Source organism: Ranitomeya variabilis, chromosome 5 (assembly GCF_051348905.1).
Source record: "Ranitomeya variabilis isolate aRanVar5 chromosome 5, aRanVar5.hap1, whole genome shotgun sequence".
In the NCBI taxonomy this organism is placed as follows: Eukaryota; Metazoa; Chordata; class Amphibia; order Anura; family Dendrobatidae; genus Ranitomeya; species Ranitomeya variabilis.
The window spans coordinates 334,325,010-334,352,435 of record NC_135236.1 but is presented as its reverse complement, the minus strand read 5'-3'; the positions used below and the strand labels follow the sequence as shown (position 1 = coordinate 334,352,435).

General features: G+C 43.3%; 1 protein-coding gene across 4 annotated transcripts in view; it reads left to right on the top strand.

Moving 5' to 3' along the window:
* RELN (reelin) overlaps positions 1 to 27,426 on the top strand; it is a 1,394,857-nt gene that overhangs the window by 329,507 nt on the left and 1,037,924 nt on the right. For all 4 annotated transcript variants that reach the window (XM_077264737.1, XM_077264736.1, XM_077264735.1 and 1 more), the window contains exon 3: positions 24,318 to 24,453. In XM_077264737.1, the coding sequence (XP_077120852.1) occupies positions 24,318 to 24,453 (136 nt within the window). The remainder of the gene's footprint in view (positions 1 to 24,317; positions 24,454 to 27,426) is intronic.

The following is a 27,426-nucleotide window of genomic DNA, read 5'->3' as shown; positions in this document are numbered from 1 at the left end:
GAGAGAGGAGCTGCATTGATGGTGACCACGCGGATAGGATGAGGCAGTTTTTCGATCCTAAAACCTGCTGTGCGCGCAAACTCCTCATCAATGAGATTTGTGGCAGAACCACTATCCACAAAAACATTGATTGGCAGCTCTCTGCCAGCGATAATAACTTTGGCAGGGAGCATGCATTGAGAAACCACCATGGAGGATATGCATAAGCTCAGATTGGTCTCCTCCACACCCTCTGAGCTTAGAAGTTTTCCGCCGTTGCGTTTTTCCTTAGACAGCAGAGGACAAATGTTAACAAAATGACCAGTTTTACCACAGTAAAAACAGGCTCCCTGCTTCTTAAGCACAGGGGCTCGATGCTTAACATGTGACACCCCTGCGATTTGCACAGGCTCCGTGGGCTCACCTGCAGCAACCTCACGTGAACCTACACCTTCTCCCATAGGCGGCGTCTCAGGCTCCCCCTGACGCAAACGGCGATCAATGCGGACAACAAGACTCATAGCGGAATCCAGAGAAGCAGGAGCCTCGTATATCAGGAGGGCTTCTTTAACCCTTCCAGAAACCCCATGAATAAACTGACTCCGCAGCGCGGGATCATTCCACTGAGTGTCGACCGCCCAGCGATGAAATTCAGAACAGTAATCCTCTGCAACACGCTCCCCCTGTCGAATAGTGCGTATCTTAGATTCTGCTAGAGCCATTCTGTCAGGATCATCGTAAATATGTCCAAGAGCAGAAAAAAACTCTCCACTGAGTTAAATGCAGCAGAATCAGAAGGCAAAGAAAACGCCCATGCTTGAGGATCCCCGTTTAGTAATGACAACACCAGACCCACACGCTGAGCCTCATTAGCTGAGGAGATCGGATGCATACGAAAGTAAAGTTTGCAAGCCTCACGAAAAGTAACAAATTTACTGCGTTCCCCAGCAAACCTTTCAGGCAAAGGAAATTTAGGCTCAGCAACTCTACCTGCCGCTCCAGCTTGCACATTAGATACTGCTAGTCCCTGTTGCTGCACTGCCCCCCTCAACTCAGTGACCTGTAGGAACATCGCCCTCAACTGGCGGGTTACGGAAGTCATGGGATCCATGGAATTCAAATAATGTTGCCCACTTATAATGTCATGGGAAGCCTAGGTAGGCAAGAGCTAATAACCCAGGCCCCTGCGATTTCCCTCAACTCTGGGAAACCCTGACTGACCCTCTCCCAGAGTTTACACTGATGGTGTGCATGTCTGGGCCTCCACCCTCACCCTGTCTCCTGTTTCAACCCTAGGCTGAAACCTCCACCCAACACCCAGTGAAGAGACCACTAACCAATACCCACAGTTAGCACAGACAAGGATAACGGAAAATATACACCACGCCACAGTCACTCAGGAATACACAATAAGTGCACAGGGCAAAACAAATACAAATATAGGAAATAGGAAAATATGACAAAGGGAAATATACACCACCAGATACGATACTCCTTTTCCTAGACCACCACTCCAGACCGAGATAACCAAGCACAAGACAGAAGCTATAATCGGCAACGCCCAATGTTCAGAAGAACAATTTAAAGGCAGTGGGCGTGACCCAGCTTCCAATCCGAGCACCAGCTAAATTAACCCCGGACCAGCTAGACAAAATCTAGCCGACGCCACTGAGCGCATAGTGGACAAAAGCGGAATTATCGCTGTCTGTCGAACGCCCTAGTATGAACAGCGTCCGACATGACACCTGCATGTTTTGCACTGTTTAGCGTGTGAATCAACATGCAGGGATTGTCTGCCACACATTGTAATGCCACAGCCATGTTGGTTGTGGCAATACAGTGATATGCTGGCTGCAGAGCGTCATCAGGTCGTCACAGTCAGCTCCGGACTTAGGCAGTGTAGGGAGAGGTGCAGCTGAGAAAGGGACAGATTTGGAGGTGTATAAGTTAGTGTGGGCATATCATATTGAAAACACAAATCCATCAAAACCAACAGTCCTTCTGAGGACTAATTGCGATGTATATAGGTATCAATGGTGTATATAGGTATCAGTGCTAGGTAGGCTAAGCAGGCATTGCATGTGGCATACTTCATTGCATACAGCAAGAGGGTCCATTCCAGTACTGTCTGCTGCTGCTACCTATTACAGATATTTACCTTATATACATAGCCCCAGATATCAGTGGCCAGGAATATTATTTTTTGCATCTCAATGCTGATTATTTTCTTCAAAAGCAATGCAGAGCACACATTTTTTTTTTGCTCCATTTGCTTGTTGGCAGTGCAGAATACAGCCGGATCCTTTCCATATTACAGTGAGAAAATCCAGCTATTTTAACCCCTTTCTGCCATATGATGTATTATCCCGTCGAGGTGACCTGGGACTTAATTCCCAGAGATGGGATAGTACTTCATGGGCGATCAGCCATGCTCACGTGGGGAGCGCGGCTGATCGCCGCCGGGTGTCAGCTATGTGTCAGGAGTGGTCACCGACCACTCTCGGCACATAACCCCCGGAACACTGCGATCAAACATGATCGCAGCGTTCCGGCAGCATAGGGAAGCATCGCGCAGGGAGGGGGCTCCCTGCCTGCTTTTCTGAGACCCTCAGAACAACGCGATGTGATCGCGTTGTTCGAAGCGTCTCCTCCCTGCAGGCCCCGGATCCAAAATGGCTGCGGGGCTCCTTCCGGGTCCTGCAGGGAGGTGGCTTGCAAGCTGCTGCTGAGAGCAGGCGCCGGCAAGCCTGCAGCACTGCCTGTCACTTTGCAAAGCACTGTGTCAGATCAGTGATCTGACACTATATAGTCATGTCCCCCCGGGACAAAGTAAAAAAGTAAAAAAAAAAATATTTAGATGTGTAAAAAAAAAAAAATCCTAAATAAAAAAATATATATTGTTCCAATAAATACATTTCTTTATCTAAATAAAATAATAAATAAAAGCACACATATTTAGTATTGCCGTGTCTGTAACGACCCGACCTATAAAACTATCCCACTAGTTAACCCCTTCAGTGAACACCGTAAAAAAACGAGGCAAAAAACAACGCTTTATTATCATACCGCCGAACAAAAAGTGGAATAACACGCGATCAAAAAGATGGATATAAATAAACATGGTACTGCTGAAAACATCATCTTGTCCTGCAAAAAACGAACCACCATACAGCATCATCAGCGAAAAAATAAAAACGTCCTCAGTGATCAGAATAAAGCGATGCAAAAATAATTATTTTAATAATAGAATAAAACTGATTTATCAATTTTACCAAACGTGGAACGGTATAAACGCCCCCCCCCCAAGAAATTCATGAATAGCTGGTTTTTGGTCATTCCACCTCACAAAAATCGGAATAAAAAGCGATAAAAAATTCACATGCCTGAAAATGGTACCAATGAAAACGTCAACTCGTCCCGCAAAAAACAAGACCTCACATGACTCTGTGGACCAAAATATGGAAAAATTATAGCTCTCAAAATGTGGAGACTTAAAAACTATTTTTTGCAATAAAATGCGTCTTTTAGTTTGTGACAGCTGCCAATCATAAAACTCCGCTAAAAAAAACCCGTATAGTATACTAATAGTAAATCAAACCCTCCTTCATCACCACCTTAGTTAGGGAAAAATAATAAAATAAAAAATTTATTTATTTCTATTTTTCCATTAGGGTTAGGGTTAGGGCTACAGTTAGGGTTGGGACTAAAGTTAGGGTTAGAGTTGGGGCTAAAGTTAGGGTTAGGGTTGGGGCTAAAGTTAGGGTTGGGGCTAAAGTTAGGGTTTGGATTACATTTACGGTTGGGATTAGGGTTGGGATTAGGTTTAGGGGTGTGTCAGGGTTAGGGGTGTGGTTAGAGTTATGGTTGGGATTAGGGTTAGAGGTGTGTTGGAGTTAGGGGTGTGGTTAGGGTTGGGATTATGGTTAGAGGTGTGTTGTGGTTAGGGGTGTGTTGTGGTTAGGGGTGTGTTGGGGTTAGGGGTGTGGTTGGGTTTAGAGTTTGTGGCATGTTCGGGTTAGGGGTGTGGTTAGGGTTATGGTTAGGGTTGGGATTAGGGTTAGGATTGTGTTTGGGTTAGGGTTTTCAGTTGGAATTGGGGGGGTTTCCACTGTTTTGGCACATCAGGGGCTCTCCAAACGCGACATGCCGTCCGATCTCAATTACAGCCAATTCTGCGTTGAAAAAGTAAAACAGTGCTCCTTCCCTTCCAAGCTTTCCAGTGCACCCAAACAGGGGTTTACCCCAACATATTGGGTATCAGCGTACTTAGGACATATTGGACAACGACTTTTGGGGTCCAGTTTCTCTTGTTACTCTTGGGAAAATAAAAATTTGGGGGCTAAAAATCATTTTTGAAGAAAGAAAACGTATTTATTATTTTCACGGCTCTGCGTTATAAACTTCTGTGAAGCACTTGGGGGTTGAAAGTGCTCACCACACATCTAGATAAGTTCCTTTGGGGGTCTAGTTTCCAAAATGGGGTCACTTGTGGGGAGTTTCTACTGTTTAGGCACATCAGGGGCTCTGCAAACGCAACGTGACGCCCGCAGAGCATTCCATCAAAGTCTGCATTTCAAAACGTCACTACTTCCCTTCCGAACCCCGACGTGTGCCCAAACAGTGGTTTACCCCCACATATGGGGTATCAGCATACTCAGGAGAAACTGGACAACAACTCTTGGGGTCAAATTTCTCCTGTTACCCTTGGTAAAATTAAAAAATTCTGGGCTAAAAAATTATTTTTGAGGAAAGAAAACGTATTTATTATTTTCACGGCTCTGCATTATAAACTTCTGTGAAGCACTTGGGGGTTCAAAGTGTTCACAACACATCTACATAAGTTCCTTGGTGGGTCTATTTTCCAATATGGGGTCTCTTATGGGGGGTTTCTACTGTTTAGGTACACCAGGGGCTCTGCAAACGCAATGTGATGCCTGCAGACCATTCCATCTAAGTCTGCATTCCAAACGGCGCTCCTTCGTTTCTGAGCTCTGCCATGCTCCCAAATGGTGGTTTCCCCCCACATATGGGGTATCAGCGAACTCAGGACAAATTGGAGAACAACTACTGGGTCCAATTTCTCCTGTTACCCTTGGGAAAATACAAAACTGAGGGCTGAAAAATAATTTTTGTGGGAAAAAGATTTTTTTTTTTCACAGCTCTGCATTATAGACTGTAGTGAAATGCTTGGGGTTCAAAGATCTCTCAACACATCTAGATAAGTTCCTTGGAGGGTCTAGTTTCCAATATGGTGTCACTTGTGCAATTTCTCCTGTTACCCTTGGTAAAATAAAACAAATTGGAGCTGAAGTAAATTTTTTGTGAATAAACATTTAATGTTCATTTTTTATAAACATTCCAAAAATTCCTGTAAAACACCTGAAGGGTTAATAAACCTCTTGAATGTGGTTTTGAGCACCTTGAGGGGTGCAGTTTTTAGAATGGTGTGACAATTGGGTATTTTCTATCATGTAGACCCCTCAAAGTGACTTGAATTGTGATGTGGTCCCTAAAAAAAATGGTGTTGTAAAAATGAGAAATTACTGGTCAACTTTTAACCTTTATAACTCCCTAACAAAAATTTTGGTTCCAAAATTGTGCTGAAGTAAAGTAGACGTGTGGGAAATGTTACTTATTAAGAATTTTGTGTGACATATCTCTGTGATTTAAGGGCATAAAAATTCAAAGTTGGAAACTGGCGAAATTTTCAAAATGTTTGCCAAATTTCTGTTTTTTTCACAAATACATGCAGGTAATATCAAAGAAATTTTACCACTATCATGAAGTACAATATGTCACGAGAAAACAGTGTCAGAATCATCAGGATCCGTTAAAGCGTTCCAGAGTTATAACCTCATAAAGGGACAGTGGTCAGAATTGTAAAAATTGGCCCAGTCATTAACGTGCAAACCACCCTTGGAGGTTAAGGGGTTAAATAGGGGTTTGGCTGTCCCAGCTATCATATTTAAGTGCGCAGACAATTCTGCCATTTCTGGGCTACTGTTAAATTTTGTTGGGAGTATGTTATACAAGTTATTGACACCAGTTTGCTGAAAAAAATAGTTAACTATAGGGCATTTATTTCAACCAGGGGTTCGGCCGTCACATGGCTCACATCTGAGTGCGCACAAAATTCTGCCATTTCTGTGCTACTGTCAAATTTTGTTGGAGTGTCTTTGGCTGTCGTCACACCAGCAGTATTTGGCCAGTATTTTACATCAGTGTTTGCAAGCCAAAAGCAGGAGTGGGTGATAAATGCAGAAGTGGTGCATATGTTTCTGTTATTCTTTTCCTCTATTTGTTCCGCTCCTGGTTTGGCTTACAAATACTGCTAGTTTGATGGCAGCCTTATACAAATTATTGACACAGTTTGCTGAAAAAAAAATAGTTACCTACAGGGCATTTATTTCAACCAGGGGTTTAGCCGTCACAGGGTTCACATCTGAGTGCTCAGAAAATTCTGCCATTTCTGGGCTACTGTAAAATTTTGTTGGAGTGTCTTATACAAATTATTGACACCAATTTGCTGAAAAAAAATAGTTACCTACAGGCCAGCTATTTTAAACTCAGCCATTTGTAGTGACTGTGCAAAATATTGTCCTCCATTTAAAATGGGCAAGGTGCACGGCAAGGGATGGGGAACTTGACATGATGGTGATGGTGCATGCAGAGGCCGACGCTGTGGGCTAGCTGAAATTGTGCCACATCAAACACCCACATCTTCTCGCCCAACCTTCCTGTCCCAATTACTAGGGGACCGCAGCAGCACACCACTATTGAACCTAGAGCAGTGTCAAAAGGTTGTTGGTTGGATAGTGGATAATGCTTCCAGTCACTTTGCTGCCACCACTACCACCCTGTCTTCCACACGGTCAAGTCTGAGTAGCCGTGAGTCTGGACCACATATTCCTCACCCTAATCCTCATTCCTCCCACCATGCCGAAGGCGACGGTGGGATTGTGTCACAAGTGGTGGACGATGATGACACGCAAATGCCAGAAAGTCAAGAGGAGAACCAGGGTGCAGAAGTGGAAGACGAGGTGGTTGCTGATATGGTAACTGACCCAAGCTGGGAGGAGGACATGCAGAGCGAGGATAGCAGCACATAGGGGGAGGGAGGAATAAGTAACACCACAACAGGCAGAAAGAAGCAGTGTGGTGGCCGCAGACAGAGGATGGCCAACTGTTCCCCGTAACACCAACACGACGGAAGTTGCCAGTCCAACTGTTAGGTCTTCCCGAGTCTGGTTGTTTTTTAAAGACTCTGCCGATAATCCCAAAAAGTCCATTTGCACCACCTGCCAAGCCAGTATCAGCAGGGGTAGCAAAACTACCAGCCTGACAACCACCAGCATGATCAGGCACATGGCAGCAAAGCACTCGACTTTGTAGGCCGAACCACAGGGTCCATGAACAGTGTCAGCTGGTGACACCACTGCTTCTTTCTCTGATGTTCATGCAAGCCAATCCCCTGTCCATGGTGGCTGCGAAGATGCCTCCTGCCCTGCACCTGTCATTGTACACACTCAACTAGCACCATCATCAAGCACATCCACGTTCTTGTCCCAGTGCAGCGTTCAGCTGTCCATGCCCCAGTCCTTGGAACGCAAGTGCAAATACGCAGCCAACGCCACACAGGCCATGCTACTAAATTCACACATTTATCATCTGCTTGCGCTTGAAATATTGCCTCTTAGGCTCGTGGAGACGGAAGCTTTCCGCAACCTGATGGTGGCGGCCGTCCCTCAGTGCTCGGTCCCCAGCTGCCACTATTTCTCCTGGTGTGCCGTCCCCGCATTATACAAGCACTTGCCCCACAGCATTAGCCGTGCCCTCAACAGTGCAGTTGCTGGGAAAGTCCACCTAACCACGGACACGTGTACAAGTTCTTGTGGGCAGGGACTCTATATCTCGCTGATGGCACACTGGGTTAACATAGTGGAACCCGGGACCCAGTCAGACCTTGGGATGGAACACATTCTCCCGACGCCGTGGATTGCAGGCCCTACGTCAATCAGGGTTGTTCCCACAGTCTACAGCTCTTGCACTCCATCCTACTCCTCCTCTTCAGCCTCCATCTCCAAAATGACCACATCAGTCACAACCTGGAAGCACTGCCTCAGCCAAGTGACAAGAGACTTTGCTGAAGATAATATGCTTAGGTGACAAACTGCACAATTCTGAAGAGTTGTGGACAGCTCTGAAAGAGCAGGCAGATCTGTGGCTGAGACCGCTGAACCTACAGTCAGGCATGGTCGTGTGTGACAATGGCTGGAACCTGGTGGCGGCTTTGAGGCGAGGCGAGCTCACACACATACCATGCCTGCCATGCCTGGCCCATGTGCTTAACCTCATTGTTCAACGGTTTCTCAAAAGCTACCAAGAGCTGCCGGATCTGCTTATGAAAGTACGCCACCTGTGTGCCCATTTTAGAAAGTAAGCTACAGCTTCCGCCACTCTTGCTGTGATTCAGCAGCGTTTTCAACTTTTGTCTCACCAACTGGTGTGTGATGTCCCCAAGCATTGGAACTCTACACTGCAGATGTTGGGAAGTATTTATGAGAAGAGGGCAGTTGTTGACTACCAGCATCAACAAGGCAGTCGGTATTGAGTTCAGTCTCCACATATAAGACCTCAGGAGTGGACATGGATGTCAGGCATATGTACCATCCTCCAAAACTTTGAGGACTCCATTAAGATGGTGAGCGGCGATGACACCATAATTAGCATCACCATCTTGCTTATCTGTGTTCTGAAACACTCTCTGCTCACAATCAAAGAGGATGCATAGCAGGCGGAACATGATGAGATGGAGCAAGGAACCATACAGGGTGATTACACAAAGCCCAAGTTAACCCTAAAACCACCTAATCCAGAAACTCAGCAGACCATGAAACTATAACACAGTAGATGCTACAAACTATTTTGCAAGTCGGGTCCCTTACTGTATGACGTTAATGACAGAAGAATTTGCTTGTGGCCTCTGGATCAGGCTTCTACAGCTTATTTCAAACCAAAGAAATGATGAAGTGTGATACAGCGGGTTGTCTAACTTTTTGCAACTGAAAAATTATAATTTTTTTTTAATGTGCCTTAGGTCTGCAGAAAGGTTCATTTCACCGCCACAAAATGACTATGTGGGATACAGTAGGCTGTTTCACATTTAGCAACAGAAAAAGTATAACTTTTTTAATGTGCATTAGGTCTGCAAATAAGTTGGGATACAGCAGGCTGTTTAATATTTTTTCACTAGCTACATGTGAATTAGAATGATATACTTGTGCATCGATCACAATAGAAGCAGTGCACAACACGTGCCCTGATGGATTTGTTTGTGCACCTCAGCATGGCCAAAAAAGAAGAAAAAGTGCTGGAAGGTAAACTTTTCAGCCACACTGGACACTATCTAGCTACACTATCTGACTGATATGCAACCACCTATCTTAGTATCTAAAATGTGGGATACAGCAGGCTTTTTCTCATTTAGCTACTGAAATAGAATAATTTAGAATTAGTGTTGAGCGATACCTTCCGATATGCAAAGGTATCGGTATCGGATTGGATCGGCTGATATCCCAAAAATATCGGATATCGCCGATACCGATACCCGATACCAATGCATATCAATGGGACACAAAATATCAGAATGGTTCCCAGGGTCTGAAGGAGAGGAAACTCTCCTTCAGGCCCTGGTATCCATATTCATGTATAAAATAAAGAATAAAAATAAAAAATATTGATATACTCACCCCTCCGACGGCCCCAGTTCTCACCGGTCCAAGCGTCTGCCTCCGTTCCTAAGAATGCAGAGTGAAGGACCTTCGATGACGTCGCGGCTTGTGATTGGTCGCGTGACCGCTCATGTGACCACTCACACGACCAATCACAAGCCGCGACGTCATCGAAGGTCCTTCACTCCCTGCATTCTTAGGAACGGAGGCACCGCTAAGAGCCAGGGTCCGCAGGAGGGGTGAGTATATCAATATTTTTTATTTTTATTATTTATTTTTTACATGAATATGGATCCCAGGGCCTGAAGGAGAGTATCCTCTCCTCCAGACCCTGGGAACCATATGCACCGCACACTTCCGATTTCCGATATCGCAAAAATATCGGAACTCGGTATCGGAATTCCGATACAGCAAATATCGGCCGATACCCGATATTTGCAGTATCGGAATGCTCAACACTATTTAGAATGCTATATTCGTGCATGAAGCATCATGGAAGCTGTGCACAACACGCTTGTAGGATATGTGCCATGGCGGCTGTGCTGTGCTTCCAAGAAGGCTGCGCCTCTGAGCTCTGCAAACCCCCTCCCCTCATCAAACACATGCCAAACGCTCATGATACACCACCATTACCGTTGCTAAAGTGAGGAAAATATTTTGGTGGCATTGCAAATATTTTCCCACACTTTTACCGAAAGTTACCGATTTTTTTTACCGATTTTATGAAATTTTGCTCAGATTTACGATCACGAATTTGAATGTGCCATATTTATGCCGAATTTATGTTTGGCAATCATTTTCCGAACAAATTCGCTCATCTCTAGTGGTATTGCTGTAATCTTACTGACCCAAAGAATAAAGTTGCTTTATCAACACATGCAGAATGGCATAAAAACAAAAGACAATTCTGGAATTGCTGGTTTTTGTTAATTCTGCTTCCCAAAAATTGGAATAGAAAGCGATCAAAAGATGTCACGTGCCCGAAAATGTTACTGATAAAAACGTTAACTCATCCTGCAAACAAAAAGCTGTCACATGACTCTGTCGGCAGAAATATGGAAAAACTATAGCTCTAATCACTTCTTATACTGTATATCTAATCTAATCACTAATAACCCACAAGGAACGATGTAAAAAATAAAACCAATTCTTCACCTGCGGTTGATTTGTTCATTCTGCCTCCCAAAGATCGCAGTAATGCTCGACTCACATTTATCCTGCGACCTAAGCTGAGCACCTACACTGGGGTTTCTGTGTAAATCTCTGAAATACGTGATTTCAGACGGAATCCCAGTGGAAGGTTCCCTATAATGGAGCAGATAGAAGCATTGCGGACACTGTCTGGTTTGTGATTAGTCAGTGTCCATCTTTTTAGGCCTGCATAAAAGTTCCATCGGTCACAGTTTTGTGCACTTCTGAAATGAAAGACAACGCTGAACAGACACCAGACGAAGTTCAGAGTAACTGCTGCCTCATTATAGTTAAAGGCCCCCTCGGAGGTTTCATATAAATCACGTCACTCGGAGCTTTACTGTAGATGGAAACCCCAAAGTAAGTACTTAGCATAGAGTGCCAGATAAATGTGATCCCAAATGTTATGTAAAATGTTCCCAATAAAAGCTTCAAAGCACAAAAAAAAGTCCCCTCTCAGGTCCGTCAGCTGTCCATGGAAATATAGGGGTCTTCTACATTACTGGTAGTATAAAGGCTCTGGAAAATCAAAATGGCTCCTTGCACCCCAAAAGAAATCCAGCTAATTCTGTGCTCCCAAATCCAAATTCCCTTTCCCTTTGAGCCCCAAAGTGTACTTAAACCACTTTTAACATCCACATGTTTGCCATTTCTGTAGCGATGAGAGTCCGCCTAATTTACGTGTGCATGTCTCCAGAACCGTGAGCTGGGCACAATGTAGTGGTAAATACAATGTACTGATCACTACAATGTACTGGTCACTACAACGGTAGTTTGCAATTTTCACTCAGCACATCCACTTTTTCTTGTTTTTGGAAAACATCCATGGAGTCAAAATCATCACTACACCTGTAGATAAATTCCAAATTTACAAAATGGGGTCATTTTACTGGGAATTCTGCTCTTCCAGCACTTAGAGAGTCTGTATATCCAATCCTCAAACTATTTTAGGAAAATCTGCGCTCCAGGAGGCAAATAGCATTCCGTCCCTCCAGAGTCTTGCCGTATGGCTAAGCAGTATTGTACAGCCACATATGGGGTATTTCTACATTTAGCAGAAATTGTGGGATACATTTTGGTGTCATATACCCATTTCCCAGTGTGAAAATGTAAAATCTGGGACTAAAACAAAATTTTGGTGGTAAAAATGTAATAATTTTTTTCTTCATAACCCAATAGTATCAAATTCTGTGACCCACATGTGGTGTTAAAATTATCACTGCACTGCTATATGAATTCATTGAGAGGTGTAGTTTGTAAAATGGGGTCTGTTATAGGGGGGTTCTGCTGACATGGCACCCTCAAACCAGTCCAGGAAAATCTGAACTCCAATATGGCACTTCTTCCCTTCTCAGCTGTGCCTCAAAAGTAGTTTTTGACCACATATTGGGTATTAGCATACTCAGGAGCAATTTCACAACAATTTTTTTGGTCCATTTTATCCTGCTGTCCTTGTGAAAATGAAAATGAAAAAATTGGGGCTAAAACATCATTTTTGGGCTCAAAATATTTTTCTTCATTTACACAGATAAACGTTGTAAAATTCTGTGAAGTACCTGTGGGTTCAAGTTTCTCATGACACATCTAGATAGAGTCCTTGAGGGGTCTAGTTTCCAAAACTAGGTTACTTGTGGGGGTTATTATTATTTATTTATATAGCACCATTGATTCCATGGTGCTGTACTTGAGGAGATATCACTTACAGTAAGCAAACTAACAATTACAGACTGATACAGAGGGGCGAGGACCCTGCCCTTGCGGGCTTTCATTCTACAGGATGGTGGGGAAGGAGACAGTAGGTTGGGGGGTTGTGGCAGCTCTGGTGTTGGTGGGGCAGTAGTTCCAGTAGTGGTGAGGAGGCAGCGGGGTCAGTGCAGGCTGTAGGCTTTCCTGAAGAGGTGGGTTTTCAGGTTCCGTCTGAAGGATCTGAATGAGTTTGATAGTCGGACATGTTGGGGCAAAGAATTCCAGAGGATGGGGGATATTCAGGACATATTCTTGGATTCGGTTGGGTGAGGAGTGAATAAGTGTGGAGGAGAGAAGGAGGTCTTGGGAGGACTGGAGATTACGTGAGGGAAGATATCAGGAGATTAGTTCAGAGATATATGGAGTAGACAGGTTATGGATGGCTTTGTAGGTTAGTATTCATAATTTTGAACTGGATACGCTGAGGGAATGGGAGCCAGTGAAGAGATTTGCAGAGGGGGGAAGCGGAGAACTAGCGAGGAGAAAGATGAATTAGTCGAACAGCAGAATTAAGGATGGACTGGTGAGGTGCAAGGGTGTTAGCAGGGAGGCCACAGAAAAGGATATTGCAGTAGTCAAGGCGGGAGATGATGAGGGCATGCACAAACATTTTAGTAGATTGACGGTTGAGGAAAGGACAGATTCTGGAGATATTTTTGAGCTGGAGGCGACAGGAGGTGGAAAGAGCTTGGATGTTCGGTTTGAAGGACAGGGCAGAGTCAAGGGTTACTCTGAGGCAGAGGACTTCCGGTACGGGGGAAAGCGTGATGTCGTTAATTGCGATAGATAGGTCAGATAAGGAAGATCTATGAGATGGAGGAAAGATGATGATTTCAGATTTTCTACTGTTACGCACATCAAGGACTCTCCAAATGCAACATGACTCCAGCACACCATTCCATCAAAGTTTGCATTCTAAAACGTCACTCCTTTTTTTCTGAGCTCTGCCATGCACCCAAACAGAAGTTTATCCCCACATATGGGGTAACTGCATACTCAATTGTGCAACAAATTTTGGGGTCCATTTTCACCTATTATCTTGTAAAATAAAAAATTGGGGCTAAAATAACATTTTATTGGGAATTTTTTTTTTTTTTTCAAGACTTTACATTATAAACTTTTGTGAACCACCCGGGGGCTTCAAGGTGCTCACCACACATTTAGATACATTCCTTGAGAAATGGTTGGGGTCTTCACTATCACACATTGCCAGTAAGTAATAGCTTATCCTTTGCATCATCCTTGTACCCTGTGCATTTAAGCCCACTGCGGTCTTGCACTGTTGGCACTTTATTCATTCTCTTACATGTATATACTAATGATCATATGCTGCTATTATTACCTCATATGAGAATAGTACGGTCTTGCACTAGTGGCACTTTATCTTCACCCATGTATATACTAATGACCATATGCTGCTATTACTACCTCATATGAGAATAATGTCCACTACTATTTCCTTACTCAGGTGCATTGTTTAACATTTTGTGCACTTGAATGGTTTCTTGCATTGGAATAGCTCATTTGGCCTAAAATTAGCCTCTGATTCTTGTGACTGATGGTATATTTTATTAATCTTACTTTATTGAATCTCTATTTATTATACATATGCAAGGTGGCTATTGTAACCCCTTATTTTTTACTACTAGCTAATAATTAGTTTACTTTGGATTCCCCTATTCCTGCTTTGGCAGTACTATTCTGTAAATTATTTAATGTTATTAATGAATAAATTTATTTACCTGGCATAAGATACTCGTTTTTACCTTTTTTTGTGCTGTAAATAGCTTGCAAGGGTTGCTGTTAGTATCATTCCTTGAGGGGTCTAGTTTACAAAATGTTGTCACTTGTGGGGGGTTTCCACTGTTAGGCATATCAGAGGCTCTCCAAATAAGACATGACACCTACAGATCATTCTATAAAAATCTGCATTCTAAAACATCACTCCTTCCTTTCTAAGTCCTGCCGTGCACCCAAACATAAGTTTTTCACTACATACGGGGTATCTACGTACTTAGGAGAAATTGCATAATAAAATTCAGTGTCCATTTTCTCCTGTTACCTTGTGAAAATAAAAAAAAATGGGACTGAAAGCAAATTTTTCTGCAAAAATGTGATTTTTTATTTTCTCAGCTCAATATTATAATGTTCTGTGAAGCGCCTGGAGGGTCAATGTGCTCACCATACTTCTAGATTAGTTCCCTGAGGAATCTAGTTTCCAAAATGGTGTCACTTCTGGGGGGTTTCCACTGTTTAGGCACATCAAGGCCTCTCCAAACATTACATTGCATCCGCTAATTATTTTAGTAAATTTACAAAGTCAAATGGCCCTCCTTCCCTTCTGAGCTCTGCCATGCGCCCTAACAGTGGTTTTCCCCATATATGGGGTATCACCATGCTAAGGAGAAATTGCACAACAGATTTTAGGGTCCATTTTGTTGTAATATATTAATTATATTATGTGGTAATACCCCATGATATAATAAAATGTAATTATTTTTTCTTCACTGTCCAATGGTATAAAATTCTGTGACACACCCATGGTGTCAATATAATCACTGTACCCTTAGATGAATTCATTGAGAAGTGTAGTTTGTAAAATGGTGTCCCTTATGGAGGGGTTCTGCTGTTCTGACACCTCAGATGTTCTGCCAATATATCATGGCACCCTCAAACAATTCTAGCAAAATCTGAACTCCAATGTGGTGCTCCTTCCCTTCTGAGCTTTGCACTGTGCCTCTCAATTAGTTTTCAACCTTATGTAAGGTATCGGCGTATTAATGTGAAATTGCGTAATAGATATTATGGTCCATTTTCTCTTGTTACCTTTTACGAAAAGAAAAATTTGGGGCTAAAGCAACATTTTTGTGGGAAAAATGTAATTTTATTTTTGTTTTTATGGTTCAACGTTATAAAATTCTGTGAAGCACCTGGGCTCACCATACCTTTCAATAAGTTCCTTGAGGGGTGTAGCATCTAAAATGGGGTCACTTGTGGAGAGATTTCCACTGTTTAGGCACATCAGGGGTTCTGCAAATGCTACATGGTGTCCGCTTTCTATTGCATCCAGTCTTGCACTCCAAAAGTCGAATGGTGTTCCTTCCCCTCCGAGCCCTGCCATGTACATAAACAGTAGTTTTACTTGACTTATGGGGTATCAATGTACTCAGGAGAAATTGCACAACAAATTCTATGGTCTATTTTCTCCTGATACCTTATGAAAGTTAAAAATTTGGAGCTAAAGCAACATTTTTGTGGAAAAATGTGATTTTTTTTTTTAATGTTACTGCTCAATGTTATAAAATTCTTTGAAGCACCTCCGGGTTCAAGGTGCTCAACACACCTCTAAATAAAATCCTTCATGGGAGTAGTTTCTAAAATAGGGTCACTTGTTCGGGGGTTTCCACTGTTTAAGCACATCAAGGGCTCTGCAAATGCGACATGGACAATTTTGGGCTCCAAAAGTTGAATGGTGCTTCTTCCCTTCAGAGCACTGGCTTGTGCACAAACGGTAGTTTTCCACCACATGTGAGGTATTAGTGTACTCCGTAAAAACTTCACAACAAATTGTATTGTCCATTTTCTTCTGTTACCCTTTTGAAAATGCAAAATTTCGGTGATGCTCCTAAAGGGTTAATCAACTTCTTGAATGTGGTTTTGAGCACTTTGCGGTGTGTAGTTTTTTAAAATAGTGACACTTTTGGGTATTTTCTGTCACATAGGTCCCTCAAAGTCACTTCAAATGGAATGTGATCCCTAAAAAAACAGATTTTGTAAATTTGTTGGAAAAATTTGAAATTGCTGATAAACTTAACCCTTTTAACTTCCTAATAAAAAAAACATATTTCAAAAATTATGCTGATGTGAAATAGAAATGTGGTAAATATTATTTATTAACTATTTTGCATGGTATAACTACTTGGTTTAAAGGAATACAATTTTAACCCCTTTCTGACATCTGACATACTATCCCGTCGAGGTGGGGTGGGCCCGCATGACCACCGACGGGATAGTACGTCATCACCGATCAGTGGCGCTCACGGGGGGAGCGCGGCCGGGTGTCAGCTGCATATCGCAGCTGACATCCGGCACTATGTGCCAGGAGCAGTCACGGACCGCCCCCGGCACATTAACCCCCGGCACACCGCGATCAAACATGATCGCGGTGTACCGGCGGTATAGGGAAGCATCGCGCAGGGAGGGGGCTCCCTGCGGGCTTCCCTGAGACCCCCGGAGCAACGCGATGTGATCGCGTTGCTCCGAGGGTCTCCTACCTCCCTCCTCGCCGCAGGTCCCGGATCCAAGATGGCCGCGGCATCCGGGTCCTGCAGGGAGGGAGGTGGCTTACCGAGTGCCTGCTCAGAGCAGGCGCTGGTAAGCCTGCAGCCCTGCACAGCAGATCGCAGATCTGGCAGAGTGCTGTGCACACTGCCAGATCAATGATCTGTGATGTCCCCCCCTGGGACAAAGTAAAAAAGTTAAAAAAAAATCCCCACATGTGTGTAAAAAAAAAATAAAAAAAATATCCTAAATAAAGAAAAAATATATATATATTATTCCCATAAATACATTTCTTTACCTAAATAAAATAAAAAAAACAATAAAAGTACACATATTTAGTATCGCCGCGTCCGTAACGACCCAACCTATAAAACTGCCCCACTAGTTAACCCCTTCAGTAAACACCGTAAGAAAAAAAAAACGAGGCAAAAAACAACGCTTTATTATCATACCGCCGAACAAAAAGTGGAATAACACGCGATCAAAAAGACTGATATAAATAATCATGGTACCGATGAAAACGTCATCTTGTCCCGCAAAAAACGAGCCGCCATACAGCATCATCAGCAAAAAAATAAAAAAGTTATAGTCCTGAGAATAAAGCGATACCAAAATAATTATTTTTTCTATAAAATAGTTTTTATCGTATAAAAGCGCCAAAACATAAAAAAATGATATAAATGAGATATCGCTGTAATCGTACTGACCCGACGAATAAAACTGCTTTATCAATTTTACCAAACGCGGAACGGTATAAACGCCTCCCCCAAAAGAAATTCATGAATAGCTGGTTTTTGATCACTCTGCCTCACAAAAATCGGAATAAAAAGCGATCAAAAAATGTCACGTGTCCGAAAATGATACCAATAAACGTCAACTCGTCCCGCAAAAAACAAGATCTCACATGACTCTGTGGACTCAAATATGGAAAAATTACAGCTCTCAAAATGTGGTAACGCAAAAAATATTTTTTGCAATGAAAAGCGTCTTTCAGTGTGTGACAGCTGCCAATCATAAAAATCCGCTAAATAACCAGCTATAAAAGTAAATCAAACCCCCCTTCATCACCCCCTTAGTTAGGGAAAAATAAAAAAATAAAAAAATGTATTTTTTTCCATTTTCCCATTAGGGTTAGGGTTAGGGCTAGAGTTAGGACTAGAGTTAGGGCTAGGGTTAGGGTTAGGGCAAGGGTTAGGGCTAGGGTTAGGGCTAGGGTTGGGGCTAGGGTTAGGGCTAGGGTTAGGGCTAGGGTTGGGGCTAGGGTTAGGGCTAGGGTTACGGATAGGGTTGGGGCTAGGGTTAGGGTTAGGGCTAGGGTTAGGGCTAGGGTTGGGGCTAGGGTTAGGGCTAGGGTTAGGGCTAGGGTTAGGGCTAGTGTTACGGCTAGTGTTAGGGCTAGTGATAGGGCTAGGGTTATTGCTAGGGTTAGGGCTAGGGTTAGGGCTAGGGTTGGGGCTAGGGTTGGGGCTACAGTTAGGGTTGGGGCTAAAGATAGGGTTAGGGTTTGGATTACATTTACGGTTGGGAATAGGGTTGGGTGTGTCTGGGTTAGAGGAGTGGTTAGGGTTACTGTTGGGATTAGGGTAAGGGGTGTGTTTGGATTAGGGTTTCAGTTATAATTGGGGGGGGTTCCACTGTTTAGGCCCATCAGGGGCTCTCCAAACGGGACATGGCATCCGATCTGAATTCCAGCCAATTCTGCGTTGAAAAAGGAAAACAGTGCTCCTTCCCTTCAGAGCTCTCCCGTGTGCCCAAACAGGGGTTTACCCCAACATATGGGGTATCAGCGTACTCAGGACAAATTGGACATCATCTTTTGGGGTCCAATTTATCCTGCTACCCTTGGGAAAATACAAAACTGGGGGCCAAAAAATAAGTTTTGTGGGAAAAAAAAGATTTTTTTTTTCACGGCTCTGCGTTGTAAACTGTAGTGAAACACTTGGGGGTTCAAAGTTCTCACAACACATCTAGATAAGTTACTTGGGGGGTCTAGTTTCCGATATGGGGTCACTTGTGGGGGGTTTGTACTGTTTGGGTACATCAGGGGCTCTGCAAATGCAACGTGACGCCTGCAGACCAATCCATTTAAGTCTGCATTCCAAATGGCGCTCATTCCCTTCCGAGCTCTGTCATGCGCCCAAACAGTGGTTCCCCCCCACATATGGGGTATCAGCGTACTCAGGACAAATTGAACAACAACTTTTGGGGTCCAATTTATCCTGATACCCTTGTGAAAATACAAAACTGGGGGCTAAAAAAATCATTTTTGTGAAAAAAAAAAGAATTTTTATTTTCACGGCTCTGCGTTATAAACTGTAGTGAAACACTTGGGGGTTCAAAGTTCTCACAACACATCTAGATACGTTCCTTGGGGGTCTAGTTTCCAATATGGGGTCACTTGTGGGGGGTTTGTACTGTTTGGGTACATCAGGGGCTCTGCAAATGCAACGTGACGCCTGCAGACCAATCCATTTAAGTCTGCATTCCAAATGGCGCTCCTTCCCTTCCGAGCTCTGTCATGCGCCCAAACAGTGGTTCCCCCCCACATATGGGTATCAGCGTACTCAGGACAAATTGGACAACAATGTTTGGGGTCCAATTTATCCTGATACCCTTGTGAAAATACAAAACTGGGGGCTAAAAATCATTTTTGTGAAAAAAAAAAAGAATTTTTATTTTCACGGCCCTGCGTTATATACTGTAGTGAAACACTTGGGGGTTCAAAGCTATCAAAACACATCTAGATAAGTTCCTTAGGGGGTCTACTTTCCAAAATGGTGTCACTTGTGGGGTTTTTTAATGTTTAGGCACATCAGGGGCTCTCCAAACGCAACATGGCATCCCATCATAATTCCAGTCAATTTTGCATTGAAAAGTAAAATAGCGCTCCTTCCCTTCCGAGCTCTGCTATGCGCCCAAACAGTGGTTTACCCCCACATATGGGGTATCGTCGTACTCAGGACAAATTGCACAACAACTTTTGTGGTCTAATTTCTTCTCTTACCCTTGGGGAAATAAAAAAATGGGGGCGAAAAGATCATTTTTGTGAAAAAATATGATTTTTTATTTTTACGGCTCTGCGTTATAAACTTCTGTGAAGCACTTGTTGGGTCAAAGTGCTCAAAACACATCTAGATAAGTTCCTTAAGGGGTCTACTTTCCAAAATGGTGTCACTTGTGGGGGGTTTCAATGTTTAGGCACATCAGGGGCTCTCCAAACGCAACATGGCGTCCCATCTCAATTCCAGTCAATTTTGCATTGAAAAGTCAAATGGCGCTCCTTCCCTTCCGAGCTCTGCCCTGCGCCCAAACAATGGTTTACACCCACATATAGGGTATCAGCGTACTCAGGACAAATTGCACAACAATTTTTGGGGTCCAATTTCTTCTCTTACCCTTGGGAAAATAAAAAATTGGGGGCGAAAAGATCATTTTTGTGAAAAAATATGATTTTTTATTTTTACGGCTCTGCATTATAAACTTCTGTGAAGCACTTGTTGGGTCAAAGTGCTCACCACACATCTAGATAAGATCCTTAGGGGGTCTACTTTCCAAAATGGTGTCACTTGTGGGGGGTTTCAATGTTTAGGCACATCAGGGGCTCTCCAAATGCAACATGGCGTCCCATCTCAATTCCAGTCAATTTTGCATTGAAAAGTCAAATGGCGCTCCTTTCCTTCCGAGCTCTGCCATGCGCCCAAACAGTGGTTTACCCCCACATATGGGGTATCAGCGTACTCAGGACAAATTGTACAACAAATTTTAGGGTCTATGTTCTCCTGTTACCCTTGGTAAAATAAAACAAATTGGAGCTGAAATAAATTTTGTGTGAAAAAAAGTTAAATTTTTATTTTTATTTAAACATTCCAAAAATTCCTGTGAAACACCTGAAGGGTTAATAAACTTCTTGAAAGTGGTTTTGAGTACCTTGAGGGGTGCAGTTTTTAGAATGGTGTCACACTTGGGTATTTTCTATCATATAGACCCCTCAAAATGACTTCAAATGAGATGTGGTCCCTAAAAAAAAATGGTGTTGTAAAAATGAGAAATTGCTGGTCAACTTTTAACCCTTATAACTCCGTCACAAAAAAAAATTTTGGTTCCAAAATTGTGCTGATGTAAAGTAGACATGTGGGAAATGTTACTTATTAAGTATTTTGCGTGACATATGTCTGTGATTTAAGGGCATGAAAATTCAAAGTTGGAAAATTGCGAAATTTTCAAAATTTTCGCCAAATATTCGTTTTTTTCACAAATAAATGCAAGTTATATCGAAGAAATTGTACCACTATCATGAAGTACAATATGTCACGAGAAAACAATGTCAGAATCGCCAAGATCCGTTGAAGCGTTCCAGAGTTATAACCTCATAAAGGGACAGTGGTCAGAATTATAAAAATTGGCCCGGTCATTAACGTGCAAACCACCCTTGGGGGTGAAGGGGTTAAAGTTTGAAAACTGCAAAATTTTCTTTAAAATGTTTGATATTTTCATTAATAAACTCAAATCATATTGACCAAAATTTACCTCTAACATGTAACGAAAAAAAAATAATCTCAGAATCACTGCCAAACAAAGGGACTCCTTTTTCACATCAAGAACAAGAAGAATCCATTTCTTTTCTTTTTTTTGGACAAAAGAATCAAATTGATTTGAGTTGTGAGTCACTGTCAGCAGGCTGGTAGAAGCTGCCGGGTAACCAGATGTATGACTAGTTCACAGTGTGGCTCCTTCACTAGCAGCTAGATTTCCGAGCATGCTCAGGTGTTCTCTGAGTATAGGAGCAGATGCAGAGTGTTCGTGGATCGCCCCCGTGTAGGGCAGTGGAGTACTCAGTACTGGGTCCTTCGGTTCTTGGTGGGGATGTCATGGTGGCTGACCCGGTCCGTGACCCTAGGGAACGTCCGTTGTAAATGGGGGAAAGGTCTTTAAAGGGATAATGTTCGTGATGCCACCTGTGGTATTCGGTCAGGGTGACCGACGCTGCTTAGGGGTCCGCTGGGGTGATGTAATGGCAGCTAGATGGTATACCTTCCCACAGGTGAAGTGTATCCCCAGGGCTTCCCAGAGTGAAGATGGTAGATGGTGAGTGGTGTAAGGCGCAGTGAAGAACGAGGACACAAGGTTGCAGTCTCTTTACCTTTCCTGAAGGCTTCAGCATCCACAGTCCAGGGTACCGACCACAGGGTAGGCAGAGTCCGGCCGGTCTGAAGGCAAATCCAGAGTCCCCTTATCCAGGTGGAAATCAGTAGCCTTCCTCTAGCGCCTGGGTGTTGTAGTACCTCCCTGCTGAGCTTCTTGGTAAGGTCCTCACAACTGCTGATGTTGGTGTTCTAGATGTTATTTCTCTTTCTCTCTGTCCCCCTGATGGATAGGATAGGATAAACCCGTATGACTGATGGCCTGAGGTTTTTTACAGGGACTCTATCATGCCCCAGCCCCCACAAGTTGCCACCGTGCCTCCTGGGTATAAGGTCGGGCAGCTAATGTGGAATTAACTGTCCTGCAGTCTCTGAAGTAAAGCGTAGAGATCCTTACTCCCTCGGTGTTCTGGCTACCGGATACCTGCGCAGCTCCGTGGCCTTCTGTCTAGGCCTCTGACAGGATCCCACCCCTGTCAGGGACCCACTACCTGAGAGGAGCTCAGATAGCAGCTCACTGGGTGAAGCCCAGCTCGCTTCTGCCTAACTTCCTGTCCAAACCACCAGTTTTACCTAATTGTGAGGAGTGCCCTAATAGATAGGAGCGTAGCTCCCCCTGGTGGCCTGGAGTGTGAAGTGTGTTGTGTGGTTTGTGATACCTGGTAAAGTGATCTCCTTTATTGCCTTCAGACGTAACATCACTCCCCCTGGTGGAAGAATGACACTACTGCAACGACCGGGACTCTGGGGCGCTGCATTCGCTACCCCTTTAAGAAGCAGTGAGCACGCACTAAGCACACTGCCAGGAAACTAGCGCGCCATGCATGGTCCCAGGAGCAGGAAACTGCTGTAGGATAGAAAGATGCTGTGGCAGTGAGTATGTTGGTGAACCTGATGGGAGGAAGAAGAGGGACGCCAACATTAGCATTACAGCAGTGTATATAAACTGACATCCCAAGCAAGGAGAGCTTTAACTAGAGAAGCAGCCAAAAGGCCCATGGTCCCTCTGGAGAAGCTGCAAGATCCACAGCTTAGGTGTGAAAATCTGTCCACAAGTCAGCTATTGATCGTATACTTCGCAAATCTGGCCTTTATTTAAGAGGGTCCTAACGAAAGTCATTTTCAAAAGCAAGCAATGAGAAGTCCTGTTTGCAGTTTGCAAACAGCCATTTAGGGGATACAGTTAGCATGTGGAAGAAGGTGCTCTGGTCAGATGAAACCAGAATATAACTTTTGGGCTAAATTCAAAACAATGTGTGGCCAAAAACTAAATGCACATCTTCATGAATACACCATCCCCACTGTCACACATGGTGGTGGCAACTTCATGCCATGGTGATGCTTTTTTCAGCAGGGACAGGGAAGCTGGTCAGAGTTGCAGGGAAGATAGGTGGAGCTAAATACAAGGCAACTCTGGAGGAAAACATGAAAGAGGCTGCAAAAGATGTGAGCCTGGGGCACAGCTTCACCTTTCAGCAGGACAATGGCCCTAAACATGCTGCCAGAGCTACAATGGAATGGTTTAGATCCCAGCATTTTCATGTGTTTAAATGGCCCAGTCACAGTCCAGACCTAAATCCCATTGTGAATCTCAGGCAAGACTTGAATATTGCTGTTCACAGATGTTCTACATCCAATCTCACTGAGCTAAAGCTAATTTGTAAAAATGAATGGACAACAATTTCAGCCTCTAGACATGCAAAGCTGGTAGAGACATACCCCAAATGACTTGGATCATTAATTGCAGTGAAAGGTGGTCCTACAACTTATTGACTCAAGGGGGCTGAATACAAATGTGCATCACAATTTTAAGACTAATATGTTTAAAATATTTAGATAACCGTGTATACCTTCCTTTACACTTCACAAATGCTTGCTATTTTGTGTTGTTATATCACATACAGTCCTAATAAACTGCATTTAATTTTGTGAGTGTAATGTAAAAAAATGTAGAATAGGTCACGGGGTATGGATACATTGTCCATAGCACTGTAAGACTAGGTGAGGAACATTTACCCTCTACATCCTAGCTAGACATGACAGACTGCTGTGAAAAAGCAGGCCATAATGAGTTAATGCTCAACTGATCCATGCTTCCGAAGTTAGGATTTAAAAAAATATTCAGTAATTTGTCCAGAAATTTGTTACCCCTACACATTCCGTTTTTTAATGTAAACGTCTATTGTAATTTGCTTTTCAATGAATGTAATTAAAACTGCCTCACTGGTCATCTGATATATTTTTTCAGGTATAATGTCGGACCACCAGTTTGGAACTCAGTTCATGTGCAGTGTGGTGGCTTCACACGTAAGCCACCTGCCAACAACAAACCTCAGCTTTGTATGGATTGCTCCACCAGCTGGAACTGGATGTGTCAACTTCATGTAAGTAAATTCTCTAAATTATAAAGGACATTTTAGTAAATCGTAAGGTGTCCAATGCCGAGATCAGGTTTCTGGAACTATCTCAGGAGCTGAGACTGCAACATACACAGATACACAGTTGCAATTTTAGAAGTGCATTGTCTTCAAACAAAGTAAAAATAAACCCTCTTACAGTTTAAAATATTTTTAGTATTTTACTTAAAAATTGATGATCCAAAGGCACAGAAAGGACTATTTGGGTAACAGACTCTCTAAAAGGATCTGGCACCAAATATTACAATACAGTCTTGGTCAAATGGTTTGAGACTGACACAAATTTTGGTTTTTGCAATGATTACAGCTTCAGTGTTTTAAGATCTTTTAGTCAGGTGTTCCTATGGTTACTAAAGTACAGTTATAAGCATTTCAGAAGTTTCTATACTTTTATTGACAAATATAGCAAGTTTATGTACTCAAGACTCAATATTTACAGTGGAGACCCACTTTTTAAGACTTCTGCAATTTGCGCTGGCAGGCTGGATATCAGCTTCTTGGCCAAATCCTTGCTGATGGCAGCCTATTCTTCCTAATCAGTGCTTTGAGTTTATCACAATTTCTGTGTTTGACCATCCGCTTTTTTGGATTGACCACAATGTTACATTGTAATTGAGATCTGGGAAGTTTACTGGTCATGGATCCAAAGTTTCCACGTTTTGTTCACCAAGCCACTTAGTGATCAATTTTGCCTTTTGACATGGTGCTCCAAACATAAACAAAGAAATTGCTAAAAACTCCTAGCACTGATTAGAATGGTGTTAAGGTACCTTCACATTAAGCGACGCTGCAGCGATAGCGACAACGATGCCGATCGCTGCAGCGTCGCTGTTTGATCGCTGGAGAGCTGTCACACAGACCGCTCTCCAGCGACCAACGATGCCGAGGTCCCCGGGTAACCAGGGTAAACATCGGGTTACTAAGCGCAGGGCCGCGCTTAGTAACCCGATGTTTACCCTGGTTACCAGCGTAAAATGTAAAAAAAACAAACAGTACATACTTACATTCGCGTCCCCCGGCGTCCGCTTCATGCACTGACTGAGCGCCGGCCCTAACAGCAGAGCGGTGACGTCACCGCTGTGCTGTACTTTCACTTTCACTTTACGGCGCTCAGTCAGTGTGGGAAGCGGACGCCGGGGGACGCGAAGGTGAGTATGTACTGTTTGTTTTTTTTACATTTTACACTGGTAACCAGGGTAAACATCGGGTTACTAAGCGCGGCCCTGCGCTTAGTAACCCGATGTTTACCCTGGTTACCAGTGTAAAACATCGCTGGTATCGTTGCTTTTGGTGTCAAACACGACGATACACGCCGGTCTGACGACCAAATAAAGTTCTGAACTTTGTTCAACGACCAGCGATATCACAGCAGGATCCTGATCGCTGCTGCGTCAAACACAACGATATCGCTATCCAGGACGCTGCAACGTCACGGATCGCTAGCGATATCGTTTAGTGTGAAGGTACCTTTAGGATTGTGCTCACACTCTCACACATAGCTAACAATTGAGGTAAGTGAAAGGTAAACATATAAAGTCCATCTCAAAATGTGATAGGAAGAGAAAAGAAACCATCAGTATTTGGACAGAGACAAAAAGGACTGTCACCCAGTAGCGATGGTCACCGGATCGAATAATGAAAGTGAGCCATGACAAACTTCTTATTATCAGTCATGATTTGGCCCTGAAGCAGATATCCAGTAGCAAGGGCGAATTGTAAAAGCCTTGAAAAATAAGGGACAGCACTGTAAATATTGAGTCTTTGCATACACTTCATGTATTTCTCAATACAATGTAAACAATTATGAAATGCTTATAATTGTCCTTAACCACAGAAACCTCTGACTAAAAGATCTAAAAAAACGGAAGCAGCAAGCTTCATGAAAAATTTGTATCAGTCTTAAAACTTTTGGTCACGACTGTACTAACTTCATAAATTGTTAAATACCGTATATACTCGAGTATAAGCCGACCCGAGTATAAGCCGACCCCCCTAATTTTGCCACAAAAAACTGGGAAAACTTATTGACTCGAGTATAAAAACAAAAATCCCACATACATAATACAAGCGAAAAAAATGGAGTCTGGCGAACAAAACACGCCCGATGAAACCTCCAACTCGCCAAATCAGCTCCAATGGATCATAAACACAAAGAGGAGAATATAGAGCAATGATTTATTCAAAAAATCCTTTAACATTTTAAATAGTACAAACTACAAATATCAATAGTAAGTGGCTAAGACACAAGTGAGTGCCCGAGAACACTGATGTAAGCCCCCATCACCCGCACTCCCCCAGATGTAATACCGGCATAGAGGCAGGTCAGTAAGTCACTATGCATTCCCCCTAAACGGGGGGTAAAAGCAGCAGGGAAAGGCACAAAAGGTGCATAATAGCACCTCTCAACCAGACTAATCCACCCAAGTGGGGACTCAATACTAAAGGCCCTATACTAAATGCATGGAAAAGATAATGACACTTACCACTAGCCGAGTGGGGGGACAGGCGTGGAGAGAACCCCAACGCGCGTTTCGTGGCCGCACAGGACCACTTCCTCAGGGGGATAACTTGTTGTTGCTAAGAAGACCTTAAAATAACCCCTGGCCCCGGTCACATGATAACCGGCGGCCAATGAAGGTAGCGCTATCGGCGCATGCGCACTGCGCCCGGCAGGTCCTGACAGTGGATCAAGGCGTCAGGCCAAGTGCACACGCGCGGGGCACCGAAGCACCCGGAGCGTGCCCAAGAGACCAGGAGACGCCGATCCACATCAGGACACTTGTGTCTTAGCCATTTACTATTGATATTTGTAGTTTGTACTATTTAAAATATTAAAGGATTTTTTGAATAAATCATTGCTCTATATTCTCCTCTTTGTGTTTATGACTCGAGTATAAGCCTAGGGTGGAAAATACAGCAGCTACCGGTGAATTTCAAAAA